Source organism: Hyla sarda, unplaced genomic scaffold (genome assembly GCF_029499605.1).
Source record: "Hyla sarda isolate aHylSar1 unplaced genomic scaffold, aHylSar1.hap1 scaffold_345, whole genome shotgun sequence".
Lineage (NCBI taxonomy): Eukaryota > Metazoa > Chordata > Amphibia > Anura > Hylidae > Hyla > Hyla sarda.
In genome coordinates this window covers 192,226-213,480 of record NW_026610208.1, presented here as the reverse complement: position 1 = coordinate 213,480, position 21,255 = coordinate 192,226, and the positions used below count along the sequence as shown (strand labels likewise).

General features: G+C 48.6%; 2 protein-coding genes across 5 annotated transcripts in view; one reads left to right on the top strand and one right to left on the bottom strand.

The window, feature by feature from the left end:
• The window catches only part of LOC130331004 (zinc finger protein 436-like), a 90,106-nt gene extending 89,416 nt beyond the window's left edge, over positions 1-690 (bottom strand). The window contains exon 1 of the mRNA XM_056553657.1: positions 541-690. The gene's annotated coding sequence lies outside the window, so the exon portion shown is untranslated. The remainder of the gene's footprint in view (positions 1-540) is intronic.
• A 563-nt stretch (positions 691-1,253) lies between these two features.
• LOC130331005 (acid-sensing ion channel 1C-like) overlaps positions 1,254-21,255 on the top strand; it is a 186,301-nt gene continuing 166,299 nt past the window's right edge. Inside the window, exons 1-2 of one of the 4 annotated variants that reach the window (XM_056553661.1) lie at positions 1,493-1,517; positions 7,185-7,516. In XM_056553661.1, coding sequence (XP_056409636.1) covers positions 1,508-1,517; positions 7,185-7,516 — 342 coding nt within the window. In that variant the 5' untranslated portion in view covers positions 1,493-1,507. Of the gene's footprint in view, positions 1,354-1,492; positions 1,518-6,206; positions 7,517-21,255 lie in introns of those variants that run through there. The other 3 variants (XM_056553662.1, XM_056553660.1, XM_056553659.1) reach the window with 3 other exon arrangements.

The window sequence follows — 21,255 nt, the reverse complement described above, 5'->3', positions numbered from 1 at the left end:
TTGCTATTTGTGACGCCAGGGTGAGGGCTCCTCAGTAATGCTTGTCCTATAGGGAGGTAGATGATAATAATAGATTGTCCACAACCGGAGAGTTTCTGAAACAGTTGTAAGTTTCAGGGTGCGTCCCCACACGGCGCATACGCTGCGTATTCCTTGCTCACTATACACACAGGACTTTCCGGCGGCCGCCCTATGCGTGTAGTGAGTTTTAGAGGCGGGGCCATGTGTCGGTGTGACTGTGATGCGCGACTCCGCCTCCAAAACTCACTACACGCATAGGGCGGCCGCCGGAAAGTCCTGTGTGTATAGTGAGCAAGGAATACGCAGCGTATGCGCCGTGTGGGGACGCACCCTGACTGAAGATTTTCTGCAAGCTTCAATAACATAACAGTCTCTTATCAATATATCAGCTTCCTTTTGGAGATTGACAATGGTCGGGACTTTAGTCTTTAGTCTATTGCGCTGTTCCGCTGGATTTAGGGGAATTAGTTGCGGTCCAGTAGTCAGGCTAACATTACCAGGAATTAGTATAAGACTCACGATATTTTGGTTCTGCTGAGGCCGGCAGGTTTTTGAGGCCTAGCGTGTCGTTGAAAGTTGCGTCGCACCGTCCACGAGAGCAGCAACCCAAGAGAGCGATCATTGGACGCAGCTCCCTTATATGGACAGGGGCTGGACGAACGCTAATTGGTCCATACTGATGTCAATCACCATTACAGAGATTTGTGGGTAACACGTGACCCAAGGACCTCCATAGTTCCTGCAACATATCATAGAGGTAACTAGCATGGTCACATGACCAAAGGTCCTGCAAAATACCATAGAGGTTACTAGCATGGTCACATGACCAAAGGTCCTGCAAAATACCATAGAGGTTACTAGCATGGTCACATGACCAAAGGTCCTGCAAAATATCATAGAGGTTACTAGCATGGTCACATGACCAAAGGTCCTGCAAAATACCATAGAGGTAACTAGCATGGTCACATGACCAAAGGTCCTGCAAAATACCATAGAGGTAACTAGCATGGTCACATGACCAAAGGTCCTGCAAAATACCATAGAGGTAACTAGCATGGTCACATGACCAAAGGTCCTGCAAAATACCATAGAGGTAACAAGCATGGTCACATGACCAAAGGTCCTGCAAAATATCATAGAGGTTACTAGCATGGTCACATGACCAAAGGTCCTGCAAAATACCATAGAGGTAACTAGCATGGTCACATGACCAAAGGTCCTGCAAAATACCATAGAGGTTACTAGCATGGTCACATGACCAAAGGTCCTGCAAAATATCATAGAGATTACTAGCATGGTCACATGACCAAAGGTCCTGCGATGCTGAACAAGGTAAGTACTATACATTACTATATAATATAGATAGAATTACTAATATATACATTTATTAATATACACGTTAAACTTAAGGAGAGGCGACTAGGGGCTGTCCCACCTGAGGAACCCTACCTGAGCGTAGTTACTCTGTGGACACACTAGGCACTGGATGCAATACGGTACTGGGACACCACAGATATATCCTGCAGATTATTACACCACTGACCTCTCTGCAGAACATTGCACTGTCCTCTACCTCCTGATACACAGTGATATATCCTGCAGATTATTACACCACTGACCTCTCTGCAGAACATCGCTCTGTCCTCTCTACCTCCTGATACAGTGATATATCCTGCAGATTATTACACCACTGACCTCTCTGCAGAACATCGCTCTGTCCTCTCTACCTCCTGATACAGTGATATATCCTGCAGATTATTACACCACTGACCTCTCTGCAGAACATCACTCTGTCCTCTACCTCCTGATACACAGTGATATATCCTGCAGATTATTACACCACTGACCTCTCTGCAGAACATCACTCTGTCCTCTACCTCCTGATACACAGTGATATATCCTGCAGATTATTACACCACTGACCTCTCTGCAGAACATCACTCTGTCCTCTACCTCCTGATACACAGTGATATATCCTGCAGATTATTACACCACTGACCTCTCTGCAGAACATCACTCTGTCCTCTACCTCCTGATACACAGTGATATATCCTGCAGATTATTACACCACTGACCTCTCTGCAGAACATCGCTCTGTCCTCTCTACCTCCTGATACAGTGATATATCCTGCAGATTATTACACCACTGACCTCTCTGCAGAACATCGCTCTGTCCTCTCTACCTCCTGATACATAGTGATATATCCTGCAGATTATTACACCTCTGACCTCTCTGCAGAACATCACTCTGTCCTCTACCTCCTGATACATAGTGATATATCCTGCAGATTATTACACCACTGACCTCTCTGCAGAACATCACTCTGTCCTCTACCTCCTGATACACAGTGATATATCCTGCAGATTATTACACCACTGACCTCTCTGCAGAACATCGCTCTGTCCTCTCTACCTCCTGATACACAGTGATATATCCTGCAGATTATTACACCACTGACCTCTCTGCAGAACATCGCTCTGTCCTCTCTACCTCCTGATACACAGTGATATATCCTGCAGATTATTACACCACTGACCTCTCTGCAGAACATCGCTCTGTCCTCTCTACCTCCTGATACAGTGATATATCCTGCAGATTATTACACCACTGACCTCTCTGCAGAACATCGCTCTGTCCTCTCTACCTCCTGATACATAGTGATATATCCTGCAGATTATTACACCACTGACCTCTCTGCAGAACATCGCTCTGTCCTCTAGCTCCTGATACACAGTGATATATCCTGCAGATTATTACACCACTGACCTCTCTGCAGAACATTGCTCTGTTCTCTCTACCTCCTGATACACAGTGATATATCCTGCAGATTATTACACCACTGACCTCTCTGCAGAACATCACTCTGTCCTCTACCTCCTGATACACAGTGATATATCCTGCAGATTATTACACCACTGACCTCTCTGCAGAACATCGCTCTGTCCTCTCTACCTCCTGATACATAGTGATATATCCTGCAGATTATTACACCACTGACCTCTCTGCAGAACATCGCTCTGTCCTCTCTACCTCCTGATACACAGTGATATATCCTGCAGATTATTACACCTCTGACCTCTCTGCAGAACATCGCTCTGTCCTCTCTACCTCCTGATACAGTGATATATCCTGCAGATTATTACACCACTGACCTCTCTGCAGAACATCGCTCTGTCCTCTCTACCTCCTGATACACAGTGATATATCCTGCAGATTATTACACCTCTGACCTCTCTGCAGAACATTGCTCTGTTCTCTCTACCTCTTGATACACAGTGATATATCCTGCAGATTATTACACCACTGACCTCTCTGCAGAACATCGCTCTGTCCTCTCTACCTCCTGATACACAGTGATATATCCTGCAGATTATTACACCTCTGACCTCTCTGCAGAACATCGCTCTGTCCTCTCTACCTCTTGATACACAGTGATATATCCTGCAGATTATTACACCACTGACCTCTCTGCAGAACATCGCTCTGTCCTCTCTACCTCCTGATACATAGTGATATATCCTGCAGATTATTACACCACTGACCTCTCTGCAGAACATTGCACTGTCCTCTACCTCCTGATACACAGTGATATATCCTGCAGATTATTACACCACTGACCTCTCTGCAAAACATCGCTCTGTCCTCTACCTCCTGATACATAGTGATATATCCTGCAGATTATTACACCACTGACCTCTCTGCAGAACATCGCTCTGTCCTCTACCTCCTGATACACAGTGATATATCCTGCAGATTATTACACCACTGACCTCTCTGCAGAACATCACTCTGTCCTCTACCTCCTGATACACAGTGATATATCCTGCAGATTATTACACCACTGACCTCTCTGCAGAACATCACTCTGTCCTCTACCTCCTGATACACAGTGATATATCCTGCAGATTATTACACCACTGACCTCTCTGCAGAACATCGCTCTGTCCTCTCTACCTCCTGATACAGTGATATATCCTGCAGATTATTACACCACTGACCTCTCTGCAGAACATCGCTCTGTCCTCTCTACCTCCTGATACATAGTGATATATCCTGCAGATTATTACACCTCTGACCTCTCTGCAGAACATCACTCTGTCCTCTACCTCCTGATACATAGTGATATATCCTGCAGATTATTACACCACTGACCTCTCTGCAGAACATCACTCTGTCCTCTACCTCCTGATACACAGTGATATATCCTGCAGATTATTACACCACTGACCTCTCTGCAGAACATCGCTCTGTCCTCTCTACCTCCTGATACACAGTGATATATCCTGCAGATTATTACACCACTGACCTCTCTGCAGAACATCGCTCTGTCCTCTCTACCTCCTGATACACAGTGATATATCCTGCAGATTATTACACCACTGACCTCTCTGCAGAACATCGCTCTGTCCTCTCTACCTCCTGATACAGTGATATATCCTGCAGATTATTACACCACTGACCTCTCTGCAGAACATCGCTCTGTCCTCTCTACCTCCTGATACATAGTGATATATCCTGCAGATTATTACACCACTGACCTCTCTGCAGAACATCGCTCTGTCCTCTAGCTCCTGATACACAGTGATATATCCTGCAGATTATTACACCACTGACCTCTCTGCAGAACATTGCTCTGTTCTCTCTACCTCCTGATACACAGTGATATATCCTGCAGATTATTACACCACTGACCTCTCTGCAGAACATCGCTCTGTCCTCTACCTCCTGATACACAGTGATATATCCTGCAGATTATTACACCACTGACCTCTCTGCAGAATATCGCTCTGTCCTCTCTACCTCCTGATACATAGTGATATATCCTGCAGATTATTACACCACTGACCTCTCTGCAGAACATCGCTCTGTCCTCTCTACCTCCTGATACACAGTGATATATCCTGCAGATTATTACACCTCTGACCTCTCTGCAGAACATCGCTCTGTCCTCTCTACCTCCTGATACAGTGATATATCCTGCAGATTATTACACCACTGACCTCTCTGCAGAACATCGCTCTGTCCTCTCTACCTCCTGATACACAGTGATATATCCTGCAGATTATTACACCTCTGACCTCTCTGCAGAACATTGCTCTGTTCTCTCTACCTCTTGATACACAGTGATATATCCTGCAGATTATTACACCACTGACCTCTCTGCAGAACATCGCTCTGTCCTCTCTACCTCCTGATACACAGTGATATATCCTGCAGATTATTACACCTCTGACCTCTCTGCAGAACATCGCTCTGTCCTCTCTACCTCTTGATACACAGTGATATATCCTGCAGATTATTACACCACTGACCTCTCTGCAGAACATCGCTCTGTCCTCTCTACCTCCTGATACATAGTGATATATCCTGCAGATTATTACACCACTGACCTCTCTGCAGAACATCGCTCTGTCCTCTACCTCCTGATACACAGTGAGATATCCTGCAGATTATTACACCACTGACCTCTCTGCAGAACATCCCTCTGTTCTCTACCTCCTGATACACAGTGATATATCCTGCAGATTATTAGACCTCTGACCTCTCTGCAAAACATCGCTCTGTCCTCTACCTCCTGATACATAGTGATATATCCTGCAGATTATTACACCACTGACCTCTCTGCAGAACATCGCTCTGTCCTCTACCTCCTGATACACAGTGAGATATCCTGCAGATTATTACACCACTGACCTCTCTGCAGAACATCACTCTGTCCTCTACCTCCTGATACACAGTGATATATCCTGCAGATTATTAGACCTCTGACCTCTCTGCAGAACATTGCTCTGTCCTCTACCTCCTGATACATAGTGATATATTCTGCAGATTATTACACCACTGACCTCTCTGCAGAACATCGCTCTGTTCTCTCTACCTCCTGATACACAGTGATATATCCTGCAGATTATTACACCACTGACCTCTCTGCAGAACATCACTCTGTCCTCTACCTCCTGATACACAGTGATATATCCTGCAGATTATTAGACCTCTGACCTCTCTGCAGAACATCACTCTGTCCTCTCTACCTCCTGATACACAGTGATATTTCCTGCAGACTATTACACCTCTGTGCCCTATGAGAGTTTCCTGCTCTCGGGGTGGTCTCTCTACTCTGGTCTCGTGGTCTGGAATCGTCTTTCTGTCTCTTTCCCTCACGCAGGGTCTCGCCTCCCCCCTCCTGATCTCGGTCCCTCAGGACTGATGTATTTGGTTTCGTTCTGATCCATTATTTTCTGTGGTCCTTCATCTTCTCCCTCTAATAGCTTCGCCCCCTCCTCCTCCTCATCAGACCAGAAGCCACAAACTTCCCTATCATCCCGTCAGACACCTGGGCGTCCTCATCTGCAGCAGTCCCAGCCCAGAGGTCCCACAACCGGCAGTCCCAGCCCAGAGGTCCCACAACCGGCAGTCCCAGCCCAGAGGTCCCACAACCGGCAGTCCCAGCCCAGAAGTCCCACAGCTAGAAGCCCCAGCCCAGAGGTCCCACAACCGGCAGTCCCAGCCCAGAGGTCCCACAACCGGCAGTCCCAGCCCAGAGGTCCCACAACCGGCAGTCCCAGCCCAGAGGTCCCACAACCGGCAGTCCCAGCCCAGAAGTCCCACAGCTGGAAGCCCCAGCCCAGAGGTCCCACAACCGGCAGTCCCAGCCCAGAGGTCCCACAACCGGCAGTCCCAGCCCAGAGGTCCCACAACCGGCAGTCCCAGCCCAGAGGTCCCACAACCGGCAGCCCCAGCCCAGAGGTCCCACAGCCGGCAGCCCCAGCCCAGAGGTCCCACAGCCGGCAGCCCCAGCCCAGAAGTCCCACAGCCGGCAGCCCCAGCCCAGAGGTCCCACAGCCGGCAGCCCCAGCCCAGAAGTCCCACAGCCGGCAGCCCCAGCCCAGAGGTCCCACAGCCGGCAGCCCCAGCCCAGAGGTCCCACAATTTCTCCAGATCCTCTGTGTGGAGACAAGTCGACCTCCTATGGATATTGTGAAGCCTCCACCAGACGAGGAGGAAGAGAACAATGAGAAGGCTTCCGACCTCACGGTGTTTGCCAGTAACTCTACCCTGCATGGGATCAGCCACGTCTTCCTGCCCGGTGGGGTCACCCCCAGACGGGTGTTTTGGGCGTGCGCCTTTCTGTCCTCTCTCAGCTGTTTTCTCTTCCAAGTAGCCGATCGGATCATCTATTACTCGGAGTTCCACCATGTCACCACGCTGGATGAGATGGAGAGCACCCTCATGACCTTCCCGGCCATCACCATCTGCAACTACAACAAGTTTCGTCTGTCGCAGCTGACCGCCCGGGACCTGGATTACATGGGGGACCTGCTGGGGCTGCGGAAGGACATGGAGGAGCTGAAGGACGTGATCCAGAACAGCAGCGAACCCGACCGACCCTTCTCACTCAAAGAATTCTACGAGCGAACGGGTCACAAAATGGAGGACATGATGCTGGAATGTCGCTACCGCAACCGAGAATGTGGACCCAAGAACTTCTCAGTGGTGAGTACCGCCATTCCAGGTAGATGTCCTTCACCTTCAGGTACACGGCTTTATTATAAACGTTCCAGGATTCCATGAAGTGTAGAAAATATCCGAAACGTTATTGGGGGGGGGGAGGAGGGTTCAGATCGCTGCGTAGAACTCCGACCCCCCAACCATGAAGTGTAGAAAATATCCGTAACGGTATTTGGGGGGGGGGGAGGGTTCAGATCGCTGCGTAGAACTCCGACCCCCCAACCATGAAATGTAGAAAATATCCGTAACGTTATTGGGGGGGGGGGGGGGAGGGTTCAGATCGGTGCGTAGAACTCCGACCCCCCAACCATGAAGTGTAGAAAATATCCGTAACGTTATCGGGGGGAGGGTTCAGACTGCTGTGTAGAACTCCGACCCCCCAACCATCAAGTGTAGAAAATATCCATAATGTTATCGGGGGGAGGGTTCAAACCGCAGCGTAGAACTCCGACCCCCCGACCATGACGTGTAGAAAATATAAGTAACGTTATCGTGGGGAGGGTTCAGATTGCTGCATAGAACTCCGACCCCCCAAACATGAAGTGTAGAAAATATCAGTATATTGGGTGAAGGGTGGGTGGGGGTTCACTTATTTCTGTCATCTGATGTGATCTGGAGTTATATATCAGTAACGTTCTCGGGGGGAGGGTTCTGACTGCTGTGAGGACCCCCGACCCTCTGACCCATGTCTCTGAAAACCACTTGTATGATGGACGCAGAGACCTATGGAGGTGACATCTGGTGATAGAGAGGAGAGGATCGGCCCCGTTTGACCTCGTACATGAACCCTCTGGTGACAGGAAGGGTCGGGGTATCATGGTGGAGGGGAGGGGTCGGGGTATCATGGTGGAGGGGAGGGGTCGGGGTGTAATGGTGGAGAGGAGGGGTCGGGGGTGTCATGGTCGAGGGGAGGAGTCGGGGTGTCATGGTGGAGAGGAGGGGTCAGGGTGTCATGGTGGAGAGGAGGGGTCGGGGTGTCATGGTGGAGGAGAGGGGCCGGGGGTTTCATGGTCGAGGGGAGGGGTCGGGGTGTCATGGTGGAGAGGAGGGGTCGGGGTGTCATGGTGGAGAGGAGGGGCCGGGTGTCATGGTGGAGAGGAGGGGTCGGGGTGTCATGGTGGAGGGGAAGGGTCGGGGTGTCATGGTGGAGAGGAGGGGTCGGGGTGTCATGGTGGAGGGGTGGGGTTTGGGGTGTCATGGTGGAGAGTAAGGGTCGGGGTGTCATGGTGGAGAGGAGGGGTCGGGGGTGTCATGGTGGAGGGGAGGGGTCGGGGTTTCATGGTGGAGAGGAAGGGTCGGGGGTGTCATGGTGGAGGGGAGGGGTCGGGGTTTCATGGGGGAGTGGAGGGGTCAGGGTGTCATGGTGGAGGGGAGAGGTCGGGGGTGTCATGGTGGAGGGGAGAGGTCGGGGGTGTCATGGTGGAGGGGAGGGGTCGGGGTGTCATGGTGGAGAGGAAGGGGAGGGGTGTCATGGTGGAGGGGAGGGGTCGGGGTGTCATAGTGAAGGGGAGCGGTCGGGGTGTCATGGTGGAGAGGAGAGGTCGGGGGTGTCATGGTGGAGGGGAGGGGTCGGGGGGTCATGGTGGAGGGGAGGGGTTTGGGGTGTCATGGTGGAGTGGAAGGGTCGGGGTGTCATGGTGGAGGGGAGGGGTCGGGGTGTCATGGTGGAGAGGAGGGGTCGGGGTGTCATGGTGGAGAGGAGGGGTCGGGGTGTCATGGTGGAGGGGAGGGGTCGGGTGTCATGGTGGAGAGGAGGGGTCGGGTGTCATGGTGGAGAGGAGGGGTCAGGGTGTCATGGTGGAGAGGAGGGGTCGGGGTCTCATGGTGGAGGGGAGGGGTCGGGGTGTCATGGTGGAGGGGAGGGGTCGGGATGTCATGGTGGATGGGAGGGGTTGGGGTGTCATGGTGGAGAGGAGGGGTCGGGGTGTCATGGAGGAGGGGAGGGGGCGGAGTTTCATGGAGGACGGGTCGGGTGTCATGGTGGAGGGGAGGGGTCGGGGTGTCATGGTGGAGAGGAGGGGTCGGGGTGTCATGGTGGAGGGGAGGGGTTTGGGGTGTCATGGTGGAGAGGAAGGGTCGGGGTGTCATGGTGGAGAGGAGGGGTCGGGGGTGTCATGGTGGAGGGGAGGGGTCGGGGTTTCATGGTGGAGAGGAAGGGTCGGGGGTGTCATGGTGGAGGGGAGGGGTCGGGGTTTCATGGGGGAGTGGAGGGGTCAGGGTGTCATGGTGGAGGGGAGAAGTCGGGGGTGTCATGGTGGAGGGGAGGGGTCGGGGTGTCATGGTGGAGAGGAAGGGGAGGGGTGTCATGGTGGAGGGGAGGGGTCGGGGTGTCATAGTGAAGGGGAGGGGTCGGGGTGTCATGGTGGAGGGGAGCGGTCGGGGTGTCATGGTGGAGAGGAGAGGTCGGGGGTGTCATGGTGGAGGGGAGGGGTCGGGGTGTCATGGTGGAGGGGAGGGGTCGGGTGTCATGGTGGAGGGGAGGGGTCGGGGGGTCATGGTGGAGGGGAGGGGTTTGGGGTGTCATGGTGGAGAGGAGGGGTCGGGGTGTCATGGTGGAGGGGAGGGGTCGGGTGTCATGGTGGAGAGGAGGGGTCAGGGTGTCATGGTGGAGAGGAGGGGTCGGGGTCTCATGGTGGAGGGGAGGGGTCGGGGTGTCATGGTGGAGAGGAGGGGTCGGGGTGTCATGGTGGAGAGGAGGGGTCGGGGTGTCATGGTGGAGAGGAGGGGTCGGGGTGTCATGGTGGAGAGGAGGGGTCAGGGTGTCATGGTGGAGGGGAGGGGTCGGGGTGTCATGGTGGAGAGGAGGGTTCGGGGTGTCATGGTGGAGAGGAGGGGTCGGGTGTCATGGTGGAGGGGTGTCTTGGTGGGATGCCTCTGCAGATTATTACACCTCTGACCTCTCTGCAGATTATTACACCTCTGACCTCTCTGCAGATTATTACACCTCTGACCTCTCTGCGGATTATTACACCTCTGACCTCTCTGCAGATTATTACACCTCTGACCCCTCTGCAGATTATTACACCTCTGACCTCTCTGCAGATTATTACACCTCTGACCTCTCTGCAGATTATTACACCTCTGACCTCTCTGCGGATTATTACACCTCTGACCTCTCTGCAGATTATTACACCTCTGACCCCTCTGCAGATTATTACACCTCTGACCCCTCTGCAGATTATTACACCTCTGACCTCTCTGCAGATTATTACACCTCTGACCTCTCTGCAGATTATTACACCTCTGACCTCTCTGCAGATTATTACACCTCTGACCTCTCTGCAGATTATTACACCTCTGACCTCTCTGCAGATTATTACCCCTCTGACCTCTCTGCGGATTATAACACCTCTGACCCCTCTGCAGATTATTACACCTCTGACCTCTCTGCAGATTATTACACCTCTGACCCCTCTGCAGATTATTACACCTCTGACCTCTCTGCAGATTATTACACCTCTGACCCCTCTGCAGATTATTACACCTCTGACCTCTCTGCAGATTATTACACCTCTGACCTCTCTGCAGATTATTACACCTCTGACCCCTCTGCAGATTATTACACCTCTGACCCCTCTGCAGATTATTACACCTCTGACCTCTCTGCAGATTATTACACCTCTGACCTCTCTGCAGATTATTACACCTCTGACCTCTCTGCAGATTATTACACCTCTGACCTCTCTGCAGATTATTACACCTCTGACCTCTCTGCAGATTATTACCCCTCTGACCTCTCTGCGGATTATAACACCTCTGACCCCTCTGCAGATTATTACCCCTCTGACCCCTCTGCGGATTATTACACCTCTGACCCCTCTGCGGATTATTACACCTCTGACCCCTCTTCGGATTATTACACCTCTGACCTCTCTGCAGATTATTACTCCTCTGACCCCTCTGCAGATTATTACTCCTCTGACCCCTCTGCGGATTATTACACCTCTGACCTCTCTGCAGATTATTACTCCTCTGACCCCTCTGCAGATTATTACTCCTCTGACCCCTCTGCAGATTATTACTCCTCTGACCCCTCTGCAGATTATTACACCTCTGACCCCTCTGCGGATTATTACACCTCTGACCCCTCTGTGGATTATTACACCTCTGACCTCTCTGCAGATTATTACACCTCTGACCCCTCTGCGGATTATTACACCTCTGACCTCTCTGCAGATTATTACTCCTCTGACCCCTCTGCAGATTATTACTCCTCTGACCCTTCTGCAGATTATTACACCTGACCTCTCTGCAGAACATCACTTCCCATGCTTTCTTCTGATCATGACCCTCACAGCCGGGACACATGGAAATCATTATTCAAATAGTCTGAAGAACATGCAAAATGGCAAATGGCGTCACTGTATAATATGTGCGAGAAAACGGGAGAGGGAAAAGAGGGGGTCCTATATACAGGAAGTAACCTACCTACCGGGGGTCCTATATACAGGAAGTAACCTACCTACAGGGGGTACAATATACAGGGGTCCTATATACAGGAAGTAACCTACCTACAGGGGTCCTATATACGGGAAGTAACCTACCTACAGGGGGTCCTATATACAGGAAGTAACCTACCTACAGGGGGTCCTATATACAGGAAATAAACTACCTACAGGGGGTCCAATATACAGGAAGTAACCTACCTACAGGGGGTCCAATATACAGGAAGTAACCTACCTACAGGGGGTCCTATATACAGGAAGTAACCTACCTACAGGAGCTCCTATATACTGGAAGTAACCTACCTACAGGGGGTCCAATATACAGGAAGTAACCTACCTACAGGGGGTCCTATATACAGGAAGTAACCTACCTACAGGGGGTCCTATATACAGGAAGTAACCTACCTACAGGGAGTCCTATATACAGGAAGTAACCTACCTACAGGAGATCCTAAATACAGGAAATAACCAACCTACCGGGGGTCCTATATACAGGAAGTAACCAACCTACAGGGGGTCCTATATACAGGAAGTAACCAACCTACAGGAGGACCTAGATACAGGAAGTAACCAACCTACCGGGGGTCCTATATACAGGAAGTAACCAACCTACAGGGGGTCCTATATGCAGGAAGTAACCTACCTACAGGGGGTCCTATATACAGAAAGTAACCTACCTACAGGGGGTCCTAGATACAGGAAGTAACCTACCTACAGGGGGTCCTATATACAGGAAGTAACCTACCTACAGGAGGTCCTATATACTGGAAGTAACCTACCTATAGGGGGTCCAATATACAGGAAGTAACCTACCTACAGGGGGTCCTAGATACAGGAAGTAAACTACCTACAGGAGGGTCCTATATACAAGAAGTAACCTACCTATAGGGGGTCCTATATACAGTAAGTAACCTACCTACAGGGGGTCCTAGATACAGGAAGTAACCTACCTACAGGGGGTCCTATATGCAGGAAGTAACCTACCTACAGGGGGTCCTATATACAGAAAGTAACCTACCTACAGGGGGTCCTAGATACAGGAAGTAAGCAACCTACAGGGGGTCCTAGATACAGGAAGTAACCTACCTACAGGGGGTCCTATATACAGAAAGTAACCTACCTACAGGGGGTCCTAGATACAGGAAGTAACCAACCTACAGGGGGTCCTAGATACAGGAAGTGACCAACCTAAAGGGGGTCCTAGATACAGAAAGTAACCAACCTACAGGGGGTCCTATATACAGGAAGAAAACTACCTACAGCGGGTTCGATATACAGGAAGTAACCAACCTACAGGGGGTCCTATATACAGGAAGTAACCTACCTACAGGGGGTCCTATATACAGGAAGTAACCTACCTACAGGGGGTCCTATATACAGGAAGTAACCTACTTACAGGGGGTCCTATATACAGGAAGTAACCTACCTACAGGGGGTCCTATATTCAGGAAGTAACCTACCTACATGGGGTCCTAGACACAGGAAGTAACCTACCTACAGGGTGGTCCTATATACAAGATGTAACCTACCTACAGGGGGTCCTATATACAGGAAGTAACCTACTTACAGGGGGTCCTATATACAGGAAGTAACCTACCTACAAGGGGTCCTAGATACAGGAAGTAACCTACCTACATGGGGTCCTAGACACAGGAAGTAACCTACCTACAGGGTGGTCCTATATACAAGATGTAACCTACCTACAGGGGGTCCTATATACAGGAAGTAACCTACCTACAGGGGGTCCTATATACAGGAAGTAACTTACCTACAGGGGGTCCCTTATACAGGAAGTAACCTACCTACAGGGGGTCCTATATACAGGAAGTAACCTACCTACAGGGGGGGTCCTATATACAGGATGTAACCTACCTACAGGCGGTCCTATATACAGGAAGTAACCTACATACAGGGGGTCCTATATACAGGAAGTAACCTACCTACAGGGGGTCCTATATACAGGATGTAACCTACCTACAGGGGGTCCTATATACAGGAAGTAACCTACATACAGGGGGTCCTACATACAGGAAGTAACCTACCTACAGGGGGTACAATATACAGGAAGTAACCTACCTACAGGGGGTCCTATATACAGGAAGTAACCTACCTACAGGAGGTCCTATATACTGGAAGTAACCTACCTACAGGGGGTCCAATATACAGGAAGTAACCTACCTACAGGGGGTCCTAGATACAGGAAGTAAACTACCTACAGGAGGGTCCTATATACAAGAAGTAACCTACCTATAGGGGGTCCTATATACAGGAAGTAACCTACCTACAGGGGGTCCTATATACAGAAGTAACCAACCTACAGGGGGTCCTATATACAGGAAGTAACCAACCTACAGGGAGTCCTATATACAGAAGTAACCAACCTACAGGGGGTCCTTTATACAGAAGTAACCTACCTACAGGAGGTCCTATATACAGGAAGGTAACTACTTACAGGGGGGTCCTATATACAGGAAGTAAACTACCTATAGGGGTTCCTTTTCTGCAGGGGCATGAATTCCTCCTGCGAATGAACCTTGTAGGACAACTAGTAGAAGGATTAAAGCTGGAGTAGGCCTTTACTTAGAGCACATAACACACAGCACACCTGAGCCTCTACTTTGAGTACACAACACACAGCACACCTGAGCCTTTACTTAGAGCACACGACACACAGCACACCTGAGCCTCTACTTTGAGTACACAACACACAGCACACCTGAGCCTCTACTTTGAGTACACAACACACAGCACACCTGAGCCTCTACTTTGAGTACACAACACACAGCACACCTGAGCCTTTACTTAGAGCACACGACACACAGCACACCTTAGCCTTTACTTAGAGCACACAACACACAGCACACCTGAGCCTTTACTTAGAGCACACGACACACAGCACACCTGAGCCTCTACTTTGAGTACACAACACACAGCACACCTGAGCCTCTACTTTGAGTACACAACACACAGCACACCTGAGCCTCTACTTTGAGTACACGACACACAGCACACCTGAGCCTTTACTTAGAGCACACGACACACAGCACACCTGAGCCTCTACTTTGAGTACACGACACACAGCACACCTGAGCCTCTACTTTGAGTACACAACACACAGCACACCTGAGCCTCTACTTTGAGTACACAACACACAGCACACCTGAGCCTCTACTTTGAGTACACAACACACAGCACACCTGAGCCTTTACTTAGAGCACACGACACACAGCACACCTGAGCCTCTACTTTGAGTACACAACACACAGCACACATGAGCCTCTACTTTGAGTACACAACACACAGCACACCTGAGCCTCTACTTTGAGTACACAACACACAGCACACCTGAGCCTTTACTTAGAGCACACGACACACAGCACACCTGAGCCTCTACTTTGAGTACACAACACACAGCACACCTGAGCCTCTACTTTGAGTACACAACACACAGCACACCTGAGCCTCTACTTTGAGTACACAACACACAGCACACCTGAGCCTCTACTTAGAGCACACGACACACAGCACACCTTAGCCTTTACTTAGAGCACACAACACACAGCACACCTGAGCCTTTACTTAGAGCACACGACACACAGCACACCTGAGCTTAGCTGCTGCTCAGGAGTCTCACTAGGTTGGAAACTATCTGTGGTCTGACAGAACACCTGAAGGTGAGCCGTCGCTGCTTTAGTCTATCATTTCATAACCGGTCCGGTGCCACGGGGCCCTTTTGCTTCTAGCTCTTCTCCCCGTGACGAGTGTGAATCCTCATCCGTGGCCACACCCTGGGACAAACAAAGACACGGACAGACACCTCCTTCCACCACAACTTTACTATTAAGGTGCCACCTTTAATTCCGGGGCCCTCATGTGCTTCAGGAGACACTTAAAACATCCTACATGAAACAGAAAGAGAAAAACATCCTGACTGGATACGAAAGACATTTTACTACCTGTCTGTCTATTCAGCAGTAATCAGGACGGTGATAAGACGGCGCAGTGAGACGAGAACTACACTATAGGACCATCCGGGACGTACAGTTCTTCTGCACTAGACAATCCCAACTAGGAAAGACATAAGAATATGTAGTAATAGTTCTCGACAGAGTCGGGCACAAGGCCAGGCACAGTTCTTAAACGTTGCAGAACTTGAAACTGGAACATAAAGCAGTCCTGGGGTATTAATACAGAATGTCCTGCACAGGCTGGTGTATGGTATAGTTATCAGTCCTGGGGTATTAATACAGAATGTCCTGCACAGGCTGGTGTATGGTATAGGTATCAGTCCTGGGGTATTAATACAGAATGTCCTGCACAGGCTGGTGTATGGTATAGGTATCAGTCCTGGGGTATTAATACAGAATGTCCTGCACAGGCTGGTATATGGTATAGGTATCAGTCCTGGGGTATTAATACAGAATGTCCTGCACAGGCTGGTGTATGGTATTGATATCAGTCCTGGGGTATTAATACAGAATGTCCTGCACAGGCTGGTGTATGGTATAGGTATCAGTCCTGGGGTATTAATACAGAATGTCCTGCACAGGCTGGTAAATGGTATTGATATCAGTCCTGGGGTATTAATACAGAATGTCCTGCACAGGCTGGTATATGGTATAGGTATCAGTCCTGGGGTATTAATACAGAATGTCCTGCACAGGCTGGTGTATGGTATAGGTATCAGTCCTGGGGTATTAATACAGAATGTCCTGCACAGGCTGGTATATGGTATACGTATCAGTCCTGGGGTATTAATACAGAATGTCCTGCACAGACTGGTATATGGTATAGGTATCAGTCCTGGGGTATTAATACAGAATGTCCTGCACAGGCTGGTGTATGGTATTGATATCAGTCCTGGGGTATTAATATAGAATGTCCTGCACAGGCTGGTATATGGTATAGGTATCAGTCCTGGGGTATTAATACAGAATGTCCTGCACAGGCTGGTATATGGTAATAGGTATCAGTCCTGGGTTATTAATACAGAATGTCCTGCACAGACTGGTATATGGTATAGGTATCAGTCCTGGGGTATTAATACAGAATGTCCTGCACATGCTGGTATATGGTATAGGTATCAGTCCTGGGGTATTAATACAGAATGTCCTGCACAGGCTGGTGTATGGTATAGGTATCAGTCCTGGGTTATTAATACAGAATGTCCTGCACAGGCTGGTATATGGTAATAGGTATCAGTCCTGGGTTATTAATACAGAATGTCCTGCACAGGCTGGTATATGGTATAGGTATCAGTCCTGGGGTATTAATACAGAATGTCTTGCACAGGCTGGTGTATGGTATAGGTATCAGTCCTGGGGTATTAATACAGAATGTCCTGCACAGGCTGGTATATGGTAATAGGTATCAGTCCTGGGTTATTAATACAGAATGTCCTGCAAAGGCTGGTATATGGTATAGGTATCAGTCCTGGGGTATTAATACAGAATGTCCTGCACAGGCTGGTATATGGTATAGGTATCAGTCCTGGGGTATTAATACAGAATGTCCTGCACAGGCTGGTATATGGTATAGGTATCAGTCCTGGGGTATTAATATAGAATGTCCTGCACAGGCTGGTATATGGTATAGGTATCAGTCCTGGGGTATTAATACAGAATGTCCTGCACAGGCTGGTGTATGGTATAGGTATCAGTCCTGGGGTATTAATACAGAATGTCCTGCACAGGCTGGTATATGGTATAGGTATCAGTCCTGGGGTATTAATACAGAATGTCCCGCACAGGCTGGTATATGAGATTGATATCAGTCCTTGGGTATTAATACAGAATGTCCTGCACAGGCTGGTGTATGGTATAGGTATCAGTCCTGGGGTATTAATACAGAATGTCCTGCACAGGCTGGTATATGGTAATAGGTATCAGTCCTGGGTTATTAATACAGAATGTCCTGCAAAGGCTGGTATATGGTATAGGTATCAGTCCTGGGGTATTAATACAGAATGTCCTGCACAGGCTGGTATATGGTAATAGGTATCAGTCCTGGGTTATTAATACAGAATGTCCTGCACAGGCTGGTATATGGTATAGGTATCAGTCCTGGGGTATTAATACAGAATGTCTTGCACAGGCTGGTGTATGGTATAGGTATCAGTCCTGGGGTATTAATACAGAATGTCCTGCACAGGCTGGTATATGGTAATAGGTATCAGTCCTGGGTTATTAATACAGAATGTCCTGCAAAGGCTGGTATATGGTATAGGTATCAGTCCTGGGGTATTAATACAGAATGTCCTGCACAGGCTGGTATATGGTATAGGTATCAGTCCTGGGGTATTAATACAGAATGTCCTGCACAGGCTGGTATATGGTATAGGTATCAGTCCTGGGGTATTAATATAGAATGTCCTGCACAGGCTGGTATATGGTATAGGTATCAGTCCTGGGGTATTAATACAGAATGTCCTGCACAGGCTGGTGTATGGTATAGGTATCAGTCCTGGGGTATTAATACAGAATGTCCTGCACAGGCTGGTATATGGTATAGGTATCAGTCCTGGGGTATTAATACAGAATGTCCCGCACAGGCTGGTATATGAGATTGATATCAGTCCTTGGGTATTAATACAGAATGTCCTGCACAGGCTGGTGTATGGTATAGGTATCAGTCCTGGGGTATTAATACAGAATGTCCTGCACAGGCTGGTATATGGTAATAGGTATCAGTCCTGGGTTATTAATACAGAATGTCCTGCAAAGGCTGGTATATGGTATAGGTATCAGTCCTGGGGTATTAATACAGAATGTCCCGCACAGGCTGGTATATGAGATTGATATCAGTCCTTGGGTATTAATACAGAATGTCCTGCACAGGCTGGTGTATGGTAATAGGTATCAGTCCTGGGTTATTAATACAGAATGTCCTGCACAGGCTGGTATATGGTATAGGTATCAGTCCTGGGGTATTAATACAGAATGTCCTGCACAGGCTGGTGTATGGTATAGGTATCAGTCCTGGGGTATTAATACTGAATGTCCTGCACAGGCTGGTATATGGTATAGCTATCAGTCCTGGGGTATTAATACAGAATGTCCTGCACAGGCTGGTATATGGTAATAGGTATCAGTCCTGGGTTATTAATACAGAATGTCCTGCACAGGCTGGTATATGGTAATAGGTATCAGTCCTGGGGTTTTAATACAGAATGTCCTGCACAGGCTGGTATATGGTAATAGGTATCAGTCCTGGGGTATTAATACAGAATGTCCTGCACAGGCTGGTATATGGTAATAGGTATCAGTCCTGGGTTATTAATACAGAATGTCCTGCAAAGGCTGGTATATGGTATAGGTATCAGTCCTGGGGTATTAATACAGAATGTCCTGCACAGGCTGGTGTATGGTATAGGTATCAGTCCTGGGGTATTAATACAGAATGTCCTGCACAGGCTGGTGTATGGTATAGGTATTAATACAGAATGTCCTGCACAGGCTGGTATATGGTATAGGTATCAGTCCTGGGATATTAATACAGAATGTCCTGCACAGGCTGGTATATGGTATTGATATCAGTCCTGGGGTATTAATACAGAATGTCCTGCACAGGCTGGTGTATGGTATAGGTATCAGTCCTGGGGTATTAATACAGAATGTCCTGCACAGGCTGGTATATGGTATTGATATCAGTCCTGGGGTATTAATACAGAATGTCCTGCACAGGCTGGTATATGGTATAGGTATCAGTCCTGGGGTATTAATACAGAATGTCCTGCACAGGCTGGTGTATGGTATAGGTATCAGTCCTGGGGTATTAATACAGAATGTCCTGCACAGGCTGGTGTATGGTATTGATATCAGTCCTGGGGTATTAATACAGAATGTCCTGCACAGGCTGGTGTATGGTATAGGTATCAGTCCTGGGGTATTAATACAGAATGTCCTGCACAGGCTGGTAAATGGTATTGATATCAGTCCTGGGGTATTAATACAGAATGTCCTGCACAGGCTGGTATATGGTATAGGTATCAGTCCTGGGGTATTAATACAGAATGTCCTGCACAGGCTGGTGTATGGTATAGGTATCAGTCCTGGGGTATTAATACAGAATGTCCTGCACAGGCTGGTATATGGTATACGTATCAGTCCTGGGGTATTAATACAGAATGTCCTGCTCAGACTGGTATATGGTATAGGTATCAGTCCTGGGGTATTAATACAGAATGTCCTGCACAGGCTGGTGTATGGTATTGATATCAGTCCTGGGGTATTAATATAGAATGTCCTGCACAGGCTGGTATATGGTATAGGTATCAGTCCTGGGTTATTAATACAGAATGTCCTGCACAGACTGGTATATGGTATAGGTATCAGTCCTGGGGTATTAATACAGAATGTCCTGCACAGGCTGGTATATGGTATAGGTATCAGTCCTGGGGTATTAATACAGAATGTCCTGCACAGGCTGGTGTATGGTATAGGTATCAGTCCTGGGTTATTAATACAGAATGTCCTGCACAGGCTGGTATATGGTAATAGGTATCAGTCCTGGGTTATTAATACAGAATGTCCTGCACAGGCTGGTATATGGTATAGGTATCAGTCCTGGGGTATTAATACAGAATGTCTTGCACAGGCTGGTATATGGTAATAGGTATCAGTCCTGGGTTATTAATACAGAATGTCCTGCAAAGGCTGGTATATGGTATAGGTATCAGTCCTGGGGTATTAATACAGAATGTCCTGCACAGGCTGGTATATGGTATAGGTATCAGTCCTGGGGTATTAATACAGAATGTCCTGCACAGGCTGGTATATGGTATAGGTATCAGTCCTGGGGTATTAATATAGAATGTCCTGCACAGGCTGGTATATGGTATAGGTATCAGTTCTGGGGTATTAATACAGAATGTCCTGCACAGGCTGGTGTATGGTATAGGTATCAGTCCTGGGGTATTAATACAGAATGTCCTGCACAGGCTGGTATATGGTATAGGTATCAGTCCTGGGGTATTAATACAGAATGTCCCGCACAGGCTGGTATATGAGATTGATATCAGTCCTTGGGTATTAATACAGAATGTCCTGCACAGGCTGGTATATGGTAATAGGTATCAGTCCTGGGTTATTAATACAGAATGTCCTGCAAAGGCTGGTATATGGTATAGGTATCAGTCCTGGGGTATTAATACAGAATGTCCTGCACAGGCTGGTATATGGTATAGGTATCAGTCCTGGGGTATTAATACAGAATGTCCCGCACAGGCTGGTATATGAGATTGATATCAGTCCTTGGGTATTAATACAGAATGTCCTGCAC